Source organism: Oncorhynchus keta, chromosome 27 (genome assembly GCF_023373465.1).
Source record: "Oncorhynchus keta strain PuntledgeMale-10-30-2019 chromosome 27, Oket_V2, whole genome shotgun sequence".
NCBI lineage: Eukaryota > Metazoa > Chordata > Actinopteri > Salmoniformes > Salmonidae > Oncorhynchus > Oncorhynchus keta.
This window is the reverse complement of record NC_068447.1, coordinates 33,662,074-33,677,863: the sequence shown is the minus strand read 5'-3', so window position 1 is coordinate 33,677,863 and position 15,790 is coordinate 33,662,074. Positions and strand designations below refer to the sequence as shown.

The 15,790-nt window shown below is 43.5% G+C and overlaps 1 protein-coding gene across 11 annotated transcripts in view; it reads left to right on the top strand.

The window, feature by feature from the left end:
- The window catches only part of LOC118359829 (ankyrin repeat and SAM domain-containing protein 1A-like), a 120,819-nt gene that overhangs the window by 84,323 nt on the left and 20,706 nt on the right, over nucleotides 1-15,790 (top strand). For 9 of the 11 annotated variants that reach the window (XR_008083062.1, XM_052482198.1, XM_035738643.2 and 6 more), the window contains 2 exons: nucleotides 3,743-3,790; nucleotides 6,658-6,727. Coding sequence is in view for 10 of the 11 variants with exons in the window: in XM_052482198.1 (XP_052338158.1) it covers nucleotides 3,743-3,790; nucleotides 6,658-6,727 (118 nt within the window). In the remaining variant the exon portion in view is untranslated. The remainder of the gene's footprint in view (nucleotides 1-3,742; nucleotides 3,791-6,657; nucleotides 6,728-15,790) is intronic. The other 2 variants (XM_035738636.2, XM_035738640.2) reach the window with 2 other exon arrangements.

The following is a 15,790-nucleotide window of genomic DNA, read 5'->3' as shown; positions in this document are numbered from 1 at the left end:
ATGACTTCTGATTGGCCAACAAAAGCAAAAATCAGCAGCATACATGATAGAATTTCTCTCTTTACTGCAGCAGTCACGTTCGGATCTATATGGGTCCTTCCAGACAAGTAAGTTACAATTACACATACCCGAGACCAATGAAAAATCAAAACAGGTCCGACAAAGACCCGTGACAATATTTAGAACAATGGATCCGGACCTACTCGGGTCCCGGATCGGTTCTCTGTTATTCGGGTACAGGTGGATCTGTGAATACCTCTACTTCAGAGATAGTGGAAGACATTAATATGAAGTTTGCAAGTCATTGATGGCAAGATGGTGCCATTTTCTAGCTCTTAGCCAAGTTTGACATTACTGCACTGTTGGTGCCAGAAACGCTAACATTTCGCTGCATCTGCAAGTCTGTGAACGCGACCAATATACTTGAATTTGATTTTGATTTGACATTGGAATGAACTGTTCTACCATGATATATCAAGTGTTCTGGGGACTGCTGATAGCTGCTGTGCATGCATCAATGTAGTCTAGAGGGGGTTGCCTTTGTGTTCAGGCTCTCTGATTGGTCTCTGCTCTCTCTCTCTCTCTCCCTCTTCTCTCTTTCTCCATTTTTTTCTTTGCATCACTCTGACCAACCCCCTTCCCACCTGGTAGCAAACCCCCTTCCTCCTTAGCTGTTGACCTTTAACACTGTGCTGACCTGTGACCCATATGGTCATTCTATCAAGCAGATGCTGCTCATAGAGACTAGAGCCCCTCACAATGGGAGACTCTCTAGGTCTATGTATGGATTCAATCTGTAAAACCCCACACTGCGCTGCAGCTCTTGTTCTTCTTCTCCGATATTAACTCTCTAGTCTGTGCTGTGTTTCGCCATGAGTATCTGTCCCAGTGAGAAGCCGTCTTGGTCGTGTGTAGGGTAGCCTAGTGGTTAGAGCGTTGGACTAGTAACCGGAAGGTTGCAAGTTCAAATCCCGAGCTGACAAGGTACAAATCTGTCGTTCTGCCCCTGAACAGGCAGTTAACCCACTGTTCCTAGGCCGTCATTGAAAATAAGAATTTGTTCTTCACTGACTTGCCTAGTTAAATAAAGGTAAAATATTTTTTTAAATAAGCTCTACACTGAGGAACCAGAAGGCTGTTATATCCGCAGCTCAGATCAGGATGTAATTACTCAACCTTTCACAGTATATTAGACCTGCCTGTCAAGGCCTGCAACCTCTAAAGTGGATTGGACCAGGTATTCCCCTCTTTACCATTTTTTGGATTGAGGGAACCGAAATCCCCAGGTTGAATCAAATCAAACTTTATTTGCCACATGCGCCGAATACAACAAGTGTAGACTTTACCGTGTAATGCTTACTTACAAGCTCTTTAACCAACAGTGCAGTTCAAGAAGAAAAATATTTACCAAGTAGACTGAAATAAAAAGTAATAATATAAGTAACACAATAACAATAACGAGGTTATATACAGGGGGCACCGGTACTGAGTCAGTATGCGGGGGTACAGGCTAGTTGAGGTAATCTGTACATGTAGGTGGGGGCGAAGTGACTATGCATAGGTAACAAACAAACAGCGAGTAGCAGCAGTGTACAAAAGGGAGGGGGGTCAATGTAAATTGTCTGGTTGTGATTTTTATGAATTGTTCATTAGTCTTATGTCTTGGGGGTAGAAGCTGTTGAGGAGCCTTTTGGTCCTAGACTTGGAGCTCTGGTACCACGTGCCGTGCGGTAGCAGAGAGAACAGTCTATGACGAGGGTGACTGGAGTGGTGTTAGCACAGTGCATGTGTGTTTTAGGAGCTCTTCTTGGTGTGTCTACATCTGTGTGATATCACCAATCACTGCTATTTGCACCTCGGCGGCCTCATGCTGGAGAGGGGTGTCAGGGTGATGTCCCGCGGCTGAAGGGAGGAGATAGATTGCAGATTCCTCCGTAAGAGCCGAGGGTGTAGCATGACATTAGTCCAGCACTTTCCCCTGAGAGCCACAGCTCCTAGACAGATTACAAGTGTACAGTACAGCCACTCAGACAGAGACTGAGGGTGCTGGGGTCTATTGTCCAACACTGGTCATTACTCGGAACTAATGACACTTCCAAGGTTTTATTCTCAGGCAAACACAGAGCCCGGAGCCCTTAATGAAGCCACAGTCCTCTCATCTTTATCTGGGCAGGCCACAGTTAGAGTTTTGTGTATCCACCTTACAGCCTTCCTCCACAGGGTGATTTTATCAATCTCTCCTGTTAATTACAAGGTAAGGGCTGGAAGGGAAGACATTTTACAGTCAAGCCAAAGAGATCCTGGACAATGTTGGTTATAAACACCAGTGAGAAAATACATTTTGCGGTAGCTATAAATAGATATTTGGAAAATACAGTGTGTCCTTTTGAATAATAGCCTACAACAATGTTAATGTCCTTATGACCCTTTCCTGTCTTTTATCCAGCATGGTTATTATGGTTATTACTTCTGTTGTTCAAGTTCATTGTTGTCATTATTTTGTATTTATTTCTCATTACCAGCACTCCTCTATCCCGAGTGAGTTCTATATAATAACCCTGTCCTGTTTTGAAAAGAAACATCACTGTCCATGAGTGTCAAGATGGTTCATTGGATTCATGAACACATGCATATCAGCATGGCGATATACAATGGGAGGAGGGGCCTGTCGTTCCATGCTGTGTACATTGTGAAGATATCAATGCCGCCGCCACGGAGCGGACGACTTCATGAGGAGGGAGGGGCAGAGAGAACAGAGGGGGATCAAAAAAGCTCAGTGAACCCCCCCCAAGAGGCTGACCCCTCTTGTCCTCCTTCTGTTGAGCATGCATCTGCCTCACCCTTAGTGAGCACACAGAGAGGAGTGCCAGTATGGAGGTGGCCAGCTCCAGGAGACGCAGCAGGTGATGATGGGAAGTTTAGACCCTGCTCTTTCAGATCACCTGACTGAGTCAGCCAGCGTGTCGCTAGCTGTCATAAAAAAGTCCCAAGCTGCCGCTTGTGTTTCTGTTCATGATTGTTATGCTATTCACATTTTTATTTGTCAGCAGAGCCTTTAGCTGCAGTATTGTTGTTTTTTTGACACCTGGAGTGTAAAAAGAGAGCCATCTCGGATGGCGCTGCATGGAGAGGTTTGTGAGTGTGTTAAAGCTGTTTCTGATCTGTCTAGGGTGATGGTGAGGCTGGTTATTGTTCTGTATGGACTGTGTTGCTCCTCAGTGTAGGGTATTAGAATTGGGAGATGGAGATGAGAGAGAAAGGGATCAAAGTCACTTCTATCTTTCACACTGCATTGATGTGAAAATGCAGTGTCTTCCATGCAGGTAATCGGGATTAACTTTGAAAAGGAATAATGGAAAAGATGAGTTCAGAAGAGTAATAGCGCCCACACACTACGGCTCTTTAAACGATCAGCAGGATGGCTGTATGATGCCAGTTCATTGTTTACAAAATGGTTTTGATGCTGTAATGACCTAATATGCATTAAGACCTTAAACAGCCGGGCATCGCTCGTCAACAAAGTACTCTCACAATTGCAGTTCAGTTTTTAATGCAGGATGTTATTTTCAATGAGGACCTTTGCTAAAGACCATATGGGATTTTTGTTTTATGTTTTCCATTTTTAGGGTTGTTCATATCGGGAGACTGGTCTGGTTTCACATATTTTGCACTGCTGGGGCCCAAAATGATTTGTGGATAGAAATGAATATGTGAAAATGAAAACAACCTGACACTCTCTCAGCAGATGCCTCCCACACGGCCTCTTCTGAGATCTCAGTCCTTTGAAAGTGTAAGAGTGCACGTCCTTCATACATCTTCTGGTCCTCTTCTCTTCCTGTTGGTGGGGCCTTCTTCTTTATGATGGAGGTGAATAATAGGACTTTTCTTTTTGGGAAGAACCTTTTTGGGGATACTCTTGTAACTCATCAGTCTAACCTGTAGTCTGTTGTTCGCTGCTTTGTATGCAAGGCAAGCAACCTCGTGAGTGGGATGCCTCAAAGTATACTTGCGGTCAATTGCTGAGGAGGGAAGGGCAGAGAGAACAGAGGGGGATCAAAAAAGCTCAGTGACCCCCCCAATTCCACAGGCTAACCTCTGCTAGACATTTGGCATTCACCTTGTTTTATTGCGCCCATCGTTGTTATCTACATCTTCCCATGATGATTGAACAGTAATCACTCTCAACACTAATTTCCACTCTTATCTTTTTGCTGGGAATAATGTATGGCCTCAAGTGTCAAAACTGGCCAATGTATCCAATAACAATTATTTCCAAGGTAGTCTTCTCCTGTGGGGCTAATGCATCACTCTCCTCTTCCACTTTAAGGTTACATAAGAGGCCAGGCTGGTTCTTTGTGCTTTGACCAGAGAAGCTGACAATCACCTTTGTACAAACTGGGGAAAAGCATAATCAACGTCCATTATACCAGTCTAATGTGTATAATTTGGGATAACTCCCCCCTCTTATTTCAATTAGTCTACTGTAGTGGTAGAGAGCAGTAGATGGTCATTTTGTGCCTCTAGGCAGCATGAAGTCTCAACCAGAGGTGAAATCAGACCATATGCTGACGTGATCTCTGAGAGAGGGGGATCAGACAATATGCTGACGTGATCTCTGAGAGAGGGGGGATCAGGCAATATGCTGACGTGATCTCTGAGAGAGGGGGGGTGAGACAATATGCTGACGTGATCTCTGAGAGAGGGGGGATCAGACAATATGCTGATGTGATCTCTGAGAGAGGGGGTGAGACAATATGCTGACGTGATCTCTGAGAGGGGGGATCAGACAATATGCTGACGTGATCTCTGAGAGAGAGGGGGATCAGACAATATGCTGACGTTATCTCTGAGAGAGGGGATCAGACAATATGCTGACGTTATCTCTGAGAGAGGGGGATCAGACAATATGCTGACGTGATCTCTGAGAGGGGGGATCAGACAATATGCTGACGTTATCTCTGAGAGAGGGGGATGAGACCATATGCTGACGTGATCTCTGAGAGGGGGGGATCAGACAATATGCTGACGTTATCTCTGAGAGAGGGGGATGAGACCATATGCTGACGTGATCTCTGAGAGAGGGGGATCAGACAATATGCTGACGTTATCTCTGAGAGAGGGGGGGTGAGACCATATGCTGACGTGATCTCAGAGAGGGGGGTCAGACAATATGCTGTCGTGATCTCTGAGAGAGGGGGGATGAGACAATATGCTGATGTGATCTCTGAGAGGGGGGATCAGACTATGCTGACGTGATCTCTGAGAGAGGGGGGGGATCAGACAATATGCTGACGTGATCTGAGAGAGGAGGGATCAGAACCGTTATCTGACCTCTCACATGGATGCAGTCTAAAAAGAAGAAGGGAGAAGAGAAGGCTCTTCCATAAAGTGCTTTAGGCAACTAAATTCCATTGCTTTTAAAGTTTTAGCCTTTTTCTTTACTACTGTGCAAAAGAACTGTTGATATTTGACCGCATCATCAAACACAAGGATTTTCACATCAAAACCATAAAATGAGTCCTGTGTGAAATGACTTCTCTCATTGAAAGTGATCGCAGATCACTGATAAAATGAAGTGTCGGTCGTGATATAACCAGCCGTTCCAAACTATGAAAAAGGGGCCTCATGTAGGAAAAGAGCCTGTCTCTCATGACAGAGCACATACTATCCTGTATGGTGGAGATGAAAGTGTATGGCTGACAGCTCTGACAGCAGTCTTTGTTGGTCCTCCTCTGTCCCCAAATCCCAGGGCCGGGCCTGGAGGAGGGCGGGCTGTGACAGTGGTCTGTGGTGTGTGTGACAGGTGTAATCTCCCTGCTGTACGGTCCACTGCTGCTGTTTCTTCGCTGTGCTGCTGAATGGGTGTCGAAGAGATGGCTCTGGGAGTGTCTGCGTGGGGGTGTGTGGGTTTGCTTTCATGTGCATGGGTGAATCATCTGTGTACCCATGTATCATCGCTGTAGTATAGGGGGACGATGCATGAGATGGGGAAGGTGTGTACTGTGTGTGTCAGAGGCATGCTCGGTTGTGGTATAATCCGTAGCAAGTCTCTCTTGGGTTTGCATGTGTCGCCTGGTGGTGGTCATATTGTGCTCTATTGTACATTTACAAAGCAGACAGCAGGAAACCCAAAGGTCCCAAACGTAGAGAAATAAAACCAACATCGTCTTTAAGATGCAACTCCAGTTCCTTTTCTCCAGTAAAATGTGGTTTCTGTCCCGCTGACGTCTGATTCAGTTTGCCACTAATTACTAGAATGCTGTAATATTAAGCCTTGCTACATTGTTACATTGTTTTGACTGCAGGCTGCAAAGACTTGACATTTTGTCCCTCTAAAAATACAGCTGTAACATGATGTTCACATAGTCATTTTGTATCAATTCTTACTAATATTGGTTAGCCAATTCTCTTCACACAGCCCCCGGGCCTCAGTTTGGCCAGCAAGATTGTACATTATTTGTCTACCATTATCTTAAAAGTGTTCAGTGTTTATGTGAAGTCATGATAGCCAAGTTCTGCTTTGATAAGGTTTCATTGGGGGCTACTGTACTGCGGTGTTGGGGTTCAATGCATGGGGGTAACTCTTGTCCCCTTGGTGGTGAGAGGTGTGGCAGCCATCTTGTCTTTTCCTCTGACACTCTACTCTGTTCCCCTCAGATTGAGAAGATCATGACGTTGATTGGAGCAGGCATTGATTTCTCTAGAGACCAGCAGTACTCTACCCCAGGTAAGATGAGTCCCTCACCCTAAGCATTTTACGTGACTAAAGATATTATAATAGCATATGCAATTCATCCATTTATTCCACTTGGTGAAGATGGTACAGGTAAAATTTCCCCTGTCACTTTTATTTAAGAACATCCATACTTAAATTCCCTGCTCTGTTATTGAAAACTGGATTTTCAAGTATGCCTATTCTAATATAGACTACATGACTAAAAGTATGTGGACACCTACCTGTTCATCAAGCATCTCATTCCAAAATCATTGGCATTAATATGGTGTTGGTCCCCCCTTTGCTGCTATTACACCTTCCACTCTTCTGGTAAGTCTTTCCACTAGATGTTGGAACATTGCTGCGTGGACTTGCTTCCATTCATCCACAAGAGCATTAGTGAGGTTGGGTACTGATGTTGGGAGATTAGGCCTGGCTCGTAATTGGCGCTCCAATTTATCCCAAAGGTGTTTGATGGGGTTGAGGTCAGGGCTCTGTGCAGGCCAGTCAAGTTCTTCCACACCGATCTCGACAAACCATTTGTGTATGGACCTCGCTTTGTGCATGGGGGCATTATTATGCTGAAACAGGAAAGGTCCTTCCACAAACTGTTGCCACAAAGTTGGAAGCACAGAATCGTCTAGAATGTCATTGTATACTGTAGTGTTAAGACTTCCCTTCACTGGAACTAAGGGGCCTAGGACCAACCAAGAAAAATAGTCCCAAACCATTATTCCTCCTCCACCAAACTTTACAGTTATTCTCCTGGCATCTGCCAAACCCAGATTCATCCGTTGGACTGCCAGCTTGATTCATCGCTCGAGAGAACTTGTTTCCACTGCTCAAGAGTCCAATGGCGGCGAGCTTTACACCACTCCAGCCGACACTTAGCCATAGATACCCATTTCATGAAGCTCCCGGCGAACAGTTATTGTGCTGATGCTGCTTCCAGGGGCAGTTTGGAACTTGTTAGTGAGTGTTGCAACCGAGGACAGGCGATTTTCACGAGCTACGCGCTTCAGCACTCGGCGGTCCCGTTCTCTGTGCTTGTGTGGCCAACCACTTTGCGGCTGAGCCGTTGTTGCTCCTAGATGTTTCCACTTCACAATAACATCACTTACAGTTGACTGGGGTAAGCTCTAGCAGGGCAGAAATTTGACTAACTGACTTGTTGGAAAGGTAGCATCCTATGATGGTGCCAAGTTGAAAGTCACTGAGCTCTTCAGTATGGGCTATTCTACTTTCAATGTTTGTCTACGGAGATTGCATGGCTGTGTACTCGATTATATACACCTTTCAGCAACGGGTGTGGCTGAAATAGCCGACTCAACTAATTTGAAGGGGTGTATTTTGCACACATTTACATACTTTACATAAACATGACAACCCATTCTCCTTAAAACTCCCAAAACCAATCTTTCTGATGTCCAGCTTGACATTAGAAAGATGGTGGGTGTGTGTGTGTGTGTGTATCCAACCCTGTGTCTCTGATGCTTTATGATTACAACTCTTCATTACCCAATTGGCTGTTTTGACCCAGATGATTCAACAAGTACCTTGTGATTCTTTTTAGTTTGTTCCATTTCATGGCTTTCTGTTTTCTTCAAAGCCACATCCATTAGTCTTAATAAAGTGTAATAATAAAGTGCTGGCATTGTTGTTCACGCCATGGAATCCTATTTGTGTGTGTGTGTGTGTGTGTGTGTGTGTGTGTGTGTGTGTGTGTGTGTGTGTGTGTGTGTGTGTGTGTGTGTGTGTGTGTGTGTGTGTGTGTGTGTGTGTGTGTGTGTGTGTGTGTGTGTGTGTGTGTGTGTGTGTCTAGTCATTCTGTTAGGGAAGTCACCACCACCACTTCATGTGTATACTATTTGGGCTTTGTAATGGTCCCTGGAGACCAGTCATTTGATCAATGCGAATGGCTTAAAGCCGAGGAACTGAGCCGGCTATTGAAAGATACAGTACATACCTGAATAATGATAGCCACACTGGCGGTATAGAGAGCGTGTGGGAAGTGATGAATGGAGTGATGTTAGTGATGACTGAGCCAGAGACACAAAGGTACCATCCGGGTGGGCAGCTGGCTCTTTGAATAGCACATAAGAGGGACCTATTATACAAGTGGGTCGGTCACAAGAGATTACTTTAGTGCCAGTGAAGGACATGGCTTTATTTTGAATGTAGATCAATAGTTGAGTTGAATCGACCATTGTCAGAAATGACCTTCAACAATTCCCAGTGTGTTCTATGTAGCCTAAGCAGAAGGTTTACTGTAAAGACATGGATCTGTTTGGCTCACATTGTGGCTGGCCTTGGTTTATAGGCTGTCTATTCAGACACTTTTCTGACCCAGATTGGTACGCCACTTCTGCTGGTTTTGCCCATTTTTCCTTTGTGGCTGTAGGACAAAATGGCTAAACTAGGAAGGGACCAGGTGTATTACCGTAAATTGCAGTGACTACTGCAGTGAATAATGTATACCACACATGTTAGCCTGCAATACCGTCTGCAGCACTCCTATAGCATGAAGCTGGCCTGTCCTTTAGGTCTGATGGATGGTCACTCGGGGACCATGGGTCTGTGGTAGTGAACCAGAACCATGTCCTCCATCCCTGTCAGCCTCCTCCCCCATCCTCCCATTTTCTTCTCTACAATATGCGTCTCCCTTAAAGTCACAGAAGGAAGATGAACTAGCCTAACCCAGACTCTTAAGCCAACGGCTTTATTCCAATCAGAAGGAAAAAAAGAAAACCGTTGGCCATCTCGTTATTGCATTCTGGCAGTTTTTTGCTTCTTTGTTGTGGTCTGCTTTGAAGTGAGCTGTTAAAATATTAACTGGCATGTATGTTAGGGGATGAGCTCATGTTCCCTTGCAGACTTGCAGGAATTAGGCAAGCCCACTGCAGCTGTTGTTATTACCCTGGCCTGCTCCTTATGTGGTTGTTTGGGTTGTTAACCTGCCTCTGAATTAGTCTACATCAACTACAGCATCTTAACCACCAGCTAGACCTGAAACTGGTGTTCTCTATGGCTCCCACTCCCCCAGCACTATCTCAATGAACAGTAACGGTGCTGAGGTAAAATCACTGGGGAAGCCAAGCCAGGGGGACAAAGCCATATTATTGTGAGAATTGTGTTGTTTGCTCTGTAACCCGCTAGTTCATATAACTTGCCACCGTGATATATATATAATCTGAAACAATAAGAAGACAAAGTTGCAGAATACATTAAACTACACCTTTGTTTCATCACAAAAACTGAGAGCAACATCTGTCTAGTGAAGTCCACATTAATCCAGGTAGATTCAGGAATTCCCCAGGGAAGCTGTCTAGTCCACTTACTTTCTTCAATCTTTACTAGCGACATGCCACTGGCATTGAGTAAAGCCAGTGTGTCTATGTATGCGGATGACAACACTATACACGTCACCTACGACAGTGACTGAAATGACTGCAACACTTAACAAAGAGCTGCAGTTAGTTTCAGAATGGGTGGCAAGTAATAAGTTGGTCCTAAACATTTCAAAAACTAAAAGCATTGTATTTGGGACAAATCATTCACTAAACCCTAAACCTCAACTAAATATTGTAATGAATAATGTGTCAATTGAGCAAGTTGAGGTGACTAAACTGCTTGGAGTAACCCTGGATTATAAACTGTCATGGTCAAAACATATTGATACAGCAGTAGCTGAGATGGGGAGAAGTCTGTCCATAATAAAAGCACTGCTCTGCCTTTTTAACAACCCTATCAACAAGGCACTTCCTACAGGCTCTAGTTTTGTCACACCTGGACTACTGTTCAGTCGTGTGGTCAGGTGCCACAGAGGGATTTAGGAAAATTACAATTGGCTCAGAACAGGGCAGCACGGCTGGCCCTTAAATGTACACAGAGAGCTAACATTAATGATATGCATGTAGATCTCTCATGGCTCAAAATGGAGAAGAGATTGACTTCATCACTACTTATTTTTGTAAGAAGTGTTGACAAGCTGAATGCACCGAGCTGTCTATTTAAACTAGAGGTTGACCGATTTAATTAGGGAAGATTTCAAGTTTGCATAACAATCGGTAATCAGCATTTTTGGACGTTGATTATGGCCGATTACATTGCCTTCCACGAGGAAACTGCGTGGCAGGCTGACTACCTGTTATACGAGTGCAGCAAGGAGCCAAGGTAAGTTGCAAGCTAGCATTAAAATGATCTTATAAAAAAACAATCAATCTTTACATCATCTCTAGTTAACTACACAGTTTATGATATTACTCGGTTAACTAGCTTGTCCTGCGTTGCATATAATCAATGCGGTGCCTGTTAATTTATCATCGAATCACAGCCTACTTCGCCAAACGGGTGATTTAACAAAGGCGCATTTGCGACAAAAAGCACAATTGTTGCACGAATGTACCTAACCATAAACATCAATGCCTTTCTTAAAATCAATACACAGAAGTATATATTTTTAAACCCGCATATTTAGTTTAAATAAATTCATGTTCGCAGGCAATATTACTAGGGAAATTGTGTCACTTCTCTTGCGTTCACTGCACGCAGAGTCAGGGTATATGCAACAGTTTTGGCCGCCTGGCTCGTTGCAAACTAATTTGCCAGAATTTTACATAATTATGACATAACATTGAAGGTTGTGCAATGTAACATCAATATTTAGACTTGGGGTTGCCAACAGTTCGATAAAATACGGAACGGTTCCGTATTTCACTGAAAGAATAAACGTTTTGTTTTCGGAATTATAGTTTCCGTATTTGACCATATTAATGACCAAAGGCTCATATTTCTGTGTCTATTATATTATAATGAAGTCTATCATTTGATATTTGATAGAGAAGTCTGACTGAGCGACGGTAGGCAGCTGCAGGCTCGTAAGCATTTATTCAAACTTTACTGCGTTTGCCAGCAGCTCTTAGCAATGCTTGATCACAGTGCTATTTATGACTTCAAGCCTATCAACCTCTGAGATTAGGCTGGCAATACTAAACTGCCTATCAGAATATCCAATAGTCAAAGATATATGAAATACGAATGGTATAGAGAGAAATTGTCGACGCGTCATAATTCCTATGATAACTGCAACCTAATATTTCTTTACTGGGAATATTGAAGAACTGGGAATATTGAACCACCAGCTTTCATCTGTTCTGAGCATAGCTTAGCTTTTTTACATGGCACATATTGCACTTTTACTTCTCAGACACTGTGTTTTTGCATTATTTAAACCAAATTGAGCATGTTTCAATATTTATTTGAGTCTACATTTATTTAATTTATGTAAGTTCAGTATTGTTGTAATTGTCATTATTTCAAATATATATATCGGTATTGGCTTTTTTTGGTCCTACAATAATCGGTATCGGTATGAGTGTTGAAAAATCATAATCGGTTGACCTCTAGCACACAGCTCGGACACCCATGCATGCCCCACAAGACATGCCACCAGAGGTCTCTTCACAATCCCCAAGTCAAGAACAGACTTCCTTTTTTTTTTTTTTTTTTTTTTTTACCTTTACCTAACTACGCAAGTCAGTTAAGGACAAATTCTTATTAACAATGACGACCTACAGGGGAACAGTGGGTTAGCTGTTCAGGGGCAGAACGATAGATTTGTACCTTGTCAGCTTGGGGATTCGATCCAGCAACCTTTCAGTTACTGGCCCAACACTCTAACCACTAGGCTACCTGCCGCACAGTACTAGAGCCATGACTACATGGAACTCTATTCAACATCAGGTAACTGATGCAAGCAGTAGAATCAGTGTGTCTCTTCAGTTCCTGCTGTTTCATGAAACAGCAGGAACTGAAGAGACACACACAGAAAAAGACACACATACGCACACACATTCTACACACACATTTTGTATTATAGATGATGTAATAATGGTGTAGTGGTGTATTAATGTTTTATAATGTACTGTTTTATCTTTTGTTTTATGTGTTTGGACCCCAGGAAGAGTTGCTGCTGCCTTGGCTAATAGGGATCCCTCATAAATTCAAAGCATTTGAAATGTAACAAACAGTTGCTTGACCATGCTGTAGGTCATGTAAGTAAGTGTTTCTGACATTTTTGGACTATTTAATAATAATAATAATAATAATATTGAGCCTTTTATTTAACAATTCAAGCCAGTTAAGAACAAATTCTTATTTACAATGAAGGCCTACACCGGCCAAACCCGGACGACGCTGGGCCAATTGTGCGCCACCCTATGGGACTCCCAATAACGGCCAGATGTGATACAGCCTGGATTCGAACCAAGGACTGTAGTGATGCCTCTTGCTGCGCCACTCAGGAGCCCTGTTTACTAAACAACCATTGATTTAGTTAGAACCATATTTTAATTTATTTCAACATCATCAAATCACCTATGCTTAGTTTAATACAGTGAAAACGAAAAGATACCAAAAACTATTTAGTCCAATCAAAGTTAGTCCATGGCACTGATTTGTGTGATGTGTGTGCATGTATATACATGTGGCTCACCCTACTTGTAGAGAAACGCCAATGACATCCTCCTCTCTTTCATGTTGACGAAAGGGTCTATGACTCTCATACAGTACACACTTCTTTAGTTTTTGTTGTCCTAGGCTACATGGCTAAAATGCTTGCTCGCTAGCTAAACTTCCTTTCATGGGCAACATTGTTCCAGGCCAGCTAGTTAACATTAACCTTCTAGATCTAACTACATATTGAACTTCCATCCTCTCAGGCCAGGTGACAATGTATGAATTTATGGTTGGCCGGTATGGAGAATAAAGTAAAACACAAGTCCAAATCAAAATCTCCATCCATGGCTAATTTTGGAAATTGATTTTAGCTAGGTAACTAGCCACCAGAGGACAACAAGATGCAACAATTTTTCAACACTTTTGTTGTTGTTGGTGCATCAGGACCATTCACAGTTGCGCTCACTCAGTTTAACTCAATGCTGATTGGCTATTATTTAATTAAAAACAATATCAAGGGAGGCCAAATGCTTGCTGGCTTCCCTTGCATTCAATGTTATGGGTGGCAACAATGTGACCAGACAGCATAAGATAGATGGGCTTGGGCTACAGAGGCAGAGGGGCTCCGTCTTGCTCGCTCGATTTGCTTTCTCCGGTGAGATACATTCAGCCTCTTACGAATTGAAGGAACATTATGAAACACAGAGAGACACAAGAAGCCTGGCCACTGCTGTCAGGAGATCATCATGGGACCTGCAGCAGGAAATACGTATTTGAGAAAGGATCTTTTTTATGCTCACCACGTGAAGAGGCACTGTACTGTTGTCTCCTCTCTCCTATTTAGGTGTGTTCCTCTTTCTTCACAGTGGTGGTGGTAACTAACAGGGGGTGCTGTGAAGTTCCCTGTTGCTGGTCCCTGTAATACCGGTCCCAGCGCCCTTGTCCTTCATTTCCTGCTAGCTGATGAGTTCCTTAGCAAGGACAGATGGAGAGGTTTCCAGAGTATGAAAACAAACTAAAAGGATTGAGATCAGAAGAGCAGGGAGCAACAGTGGATGTAGTGAGGAACAGGGGTCCATGTCAGTGCTTGGAAGGGCAGCAGCTCACAGACCATGAACAGCAGCCCTGCAGTGTATCAGAGGGAAAGGGTGGGAGAGAAGGGAGGGAGTAATGGGGAAGCGCGAGTGAGGCGGGGAGTGAGAGCGAGCAAAAGAAAGCGTGAGGGAGAGGAGAGGAATCGCAGGCAGAAGTACAGTGAACAGTCAGGACAATGGAAGGACGCCACCCCGAGCATCTCTAGGATTGTATGTGGACCGTTCGTTTGCCTGAACACCTTGTGTTTTAACACAAGGAGCTGCTGTTTTAAAGGAGGGAGCTGGTGAATGACACTGTGTGCATGAAGAGCAGTGTAGCCTGGAGACTTGAAACGGGTTTAAAAAGCTGGATGAAGTATAAGACTGGAGACTTGCTAGATTTGTTCCTACTTGGACGTGTGCTGGCTGTTTGTTTGTGTGCTGTGTGGAAGGACAGGTACAGAACTCTGTGTGGACTCTGGCAAGTCATTGTGTTTAAACAGGGTCCCAAACCATATTGATTGTTATATAGATTGTTTTTGTATTAGTCTGTGTTAGGATTTGATGTCTTTGTATTGATGAATTCGATATATCTTAATGCCTCATTGAGGCACAGAAAAAGCATTGCATCTCAAGTGCTCCTATTTAAATATTTAAATGATTTGCAGTTCATTTGAATGATACTAGACAAACTGTGTAAGAGGCGATGGCAGATGGCTGCACTGGGGACAGATTATTTTAGCCGGGATGTTTTAATATTCAGCTTTGCCTTAAATTAGTCATGTGGATCACAAGTCACGAAAGCTTCTGACCGTAGCATTTTAAACGATTAGGATTAACGCAAAGGTTCATGTATTGAGTTGAGCTTTTATCAGAATGAACTACTTAATGTATTAGATTTAAATTGTTCACAGGTCCAGAGTCAAAGCACCAGCTCAACCTTTGCTCATCACAGCATAGTGCATTCCCTGTTTCAAGATCCACAAGGAGGCCTGGAGTTAATACCAAGCATAGCTGGTAGACCTGATTTGATTTATCATAGTCATCTCAAGCTCATTATCGTCATTCTCTGGTTTTCTGTTAGTACCTGTCGCTCCTCTCTGCCACGCTGGGTTTCCTGATTCACACGTCATGTGATCCAGGTGGGAGATTCCTGCCTTGTGCGTGACCGTGCGTGTTTGATCTGCTGACTGTGAGGAGGAGTGTGGAGAAACGGGGATGGGCCATGGGATGCACTGTTTTAATCACCCATCTCAGTACTAAAGGACTTCTCACTGGGCCGGAACGAATCGCCGTACTTCTGATACACTTCTCTCTCGTTTCAGAGACACTCTCCATCATTAACAACTAGAGCAAATTAGCAGGAAGATGAATCTGCATGCTTGCAACTTTAGACAGAATAGCCTGTTTCCTGTTTTAAGTTAACTCATCTTGGAGTATTAATGCAATTTGTTTTGTGGATATGGAGCATTTTGTCTGGTTGTCGTTCTAAGCAGAACCATGTTACATGTGTGGCTGTTGTCGACTCTGTTCAATCTACACCTGT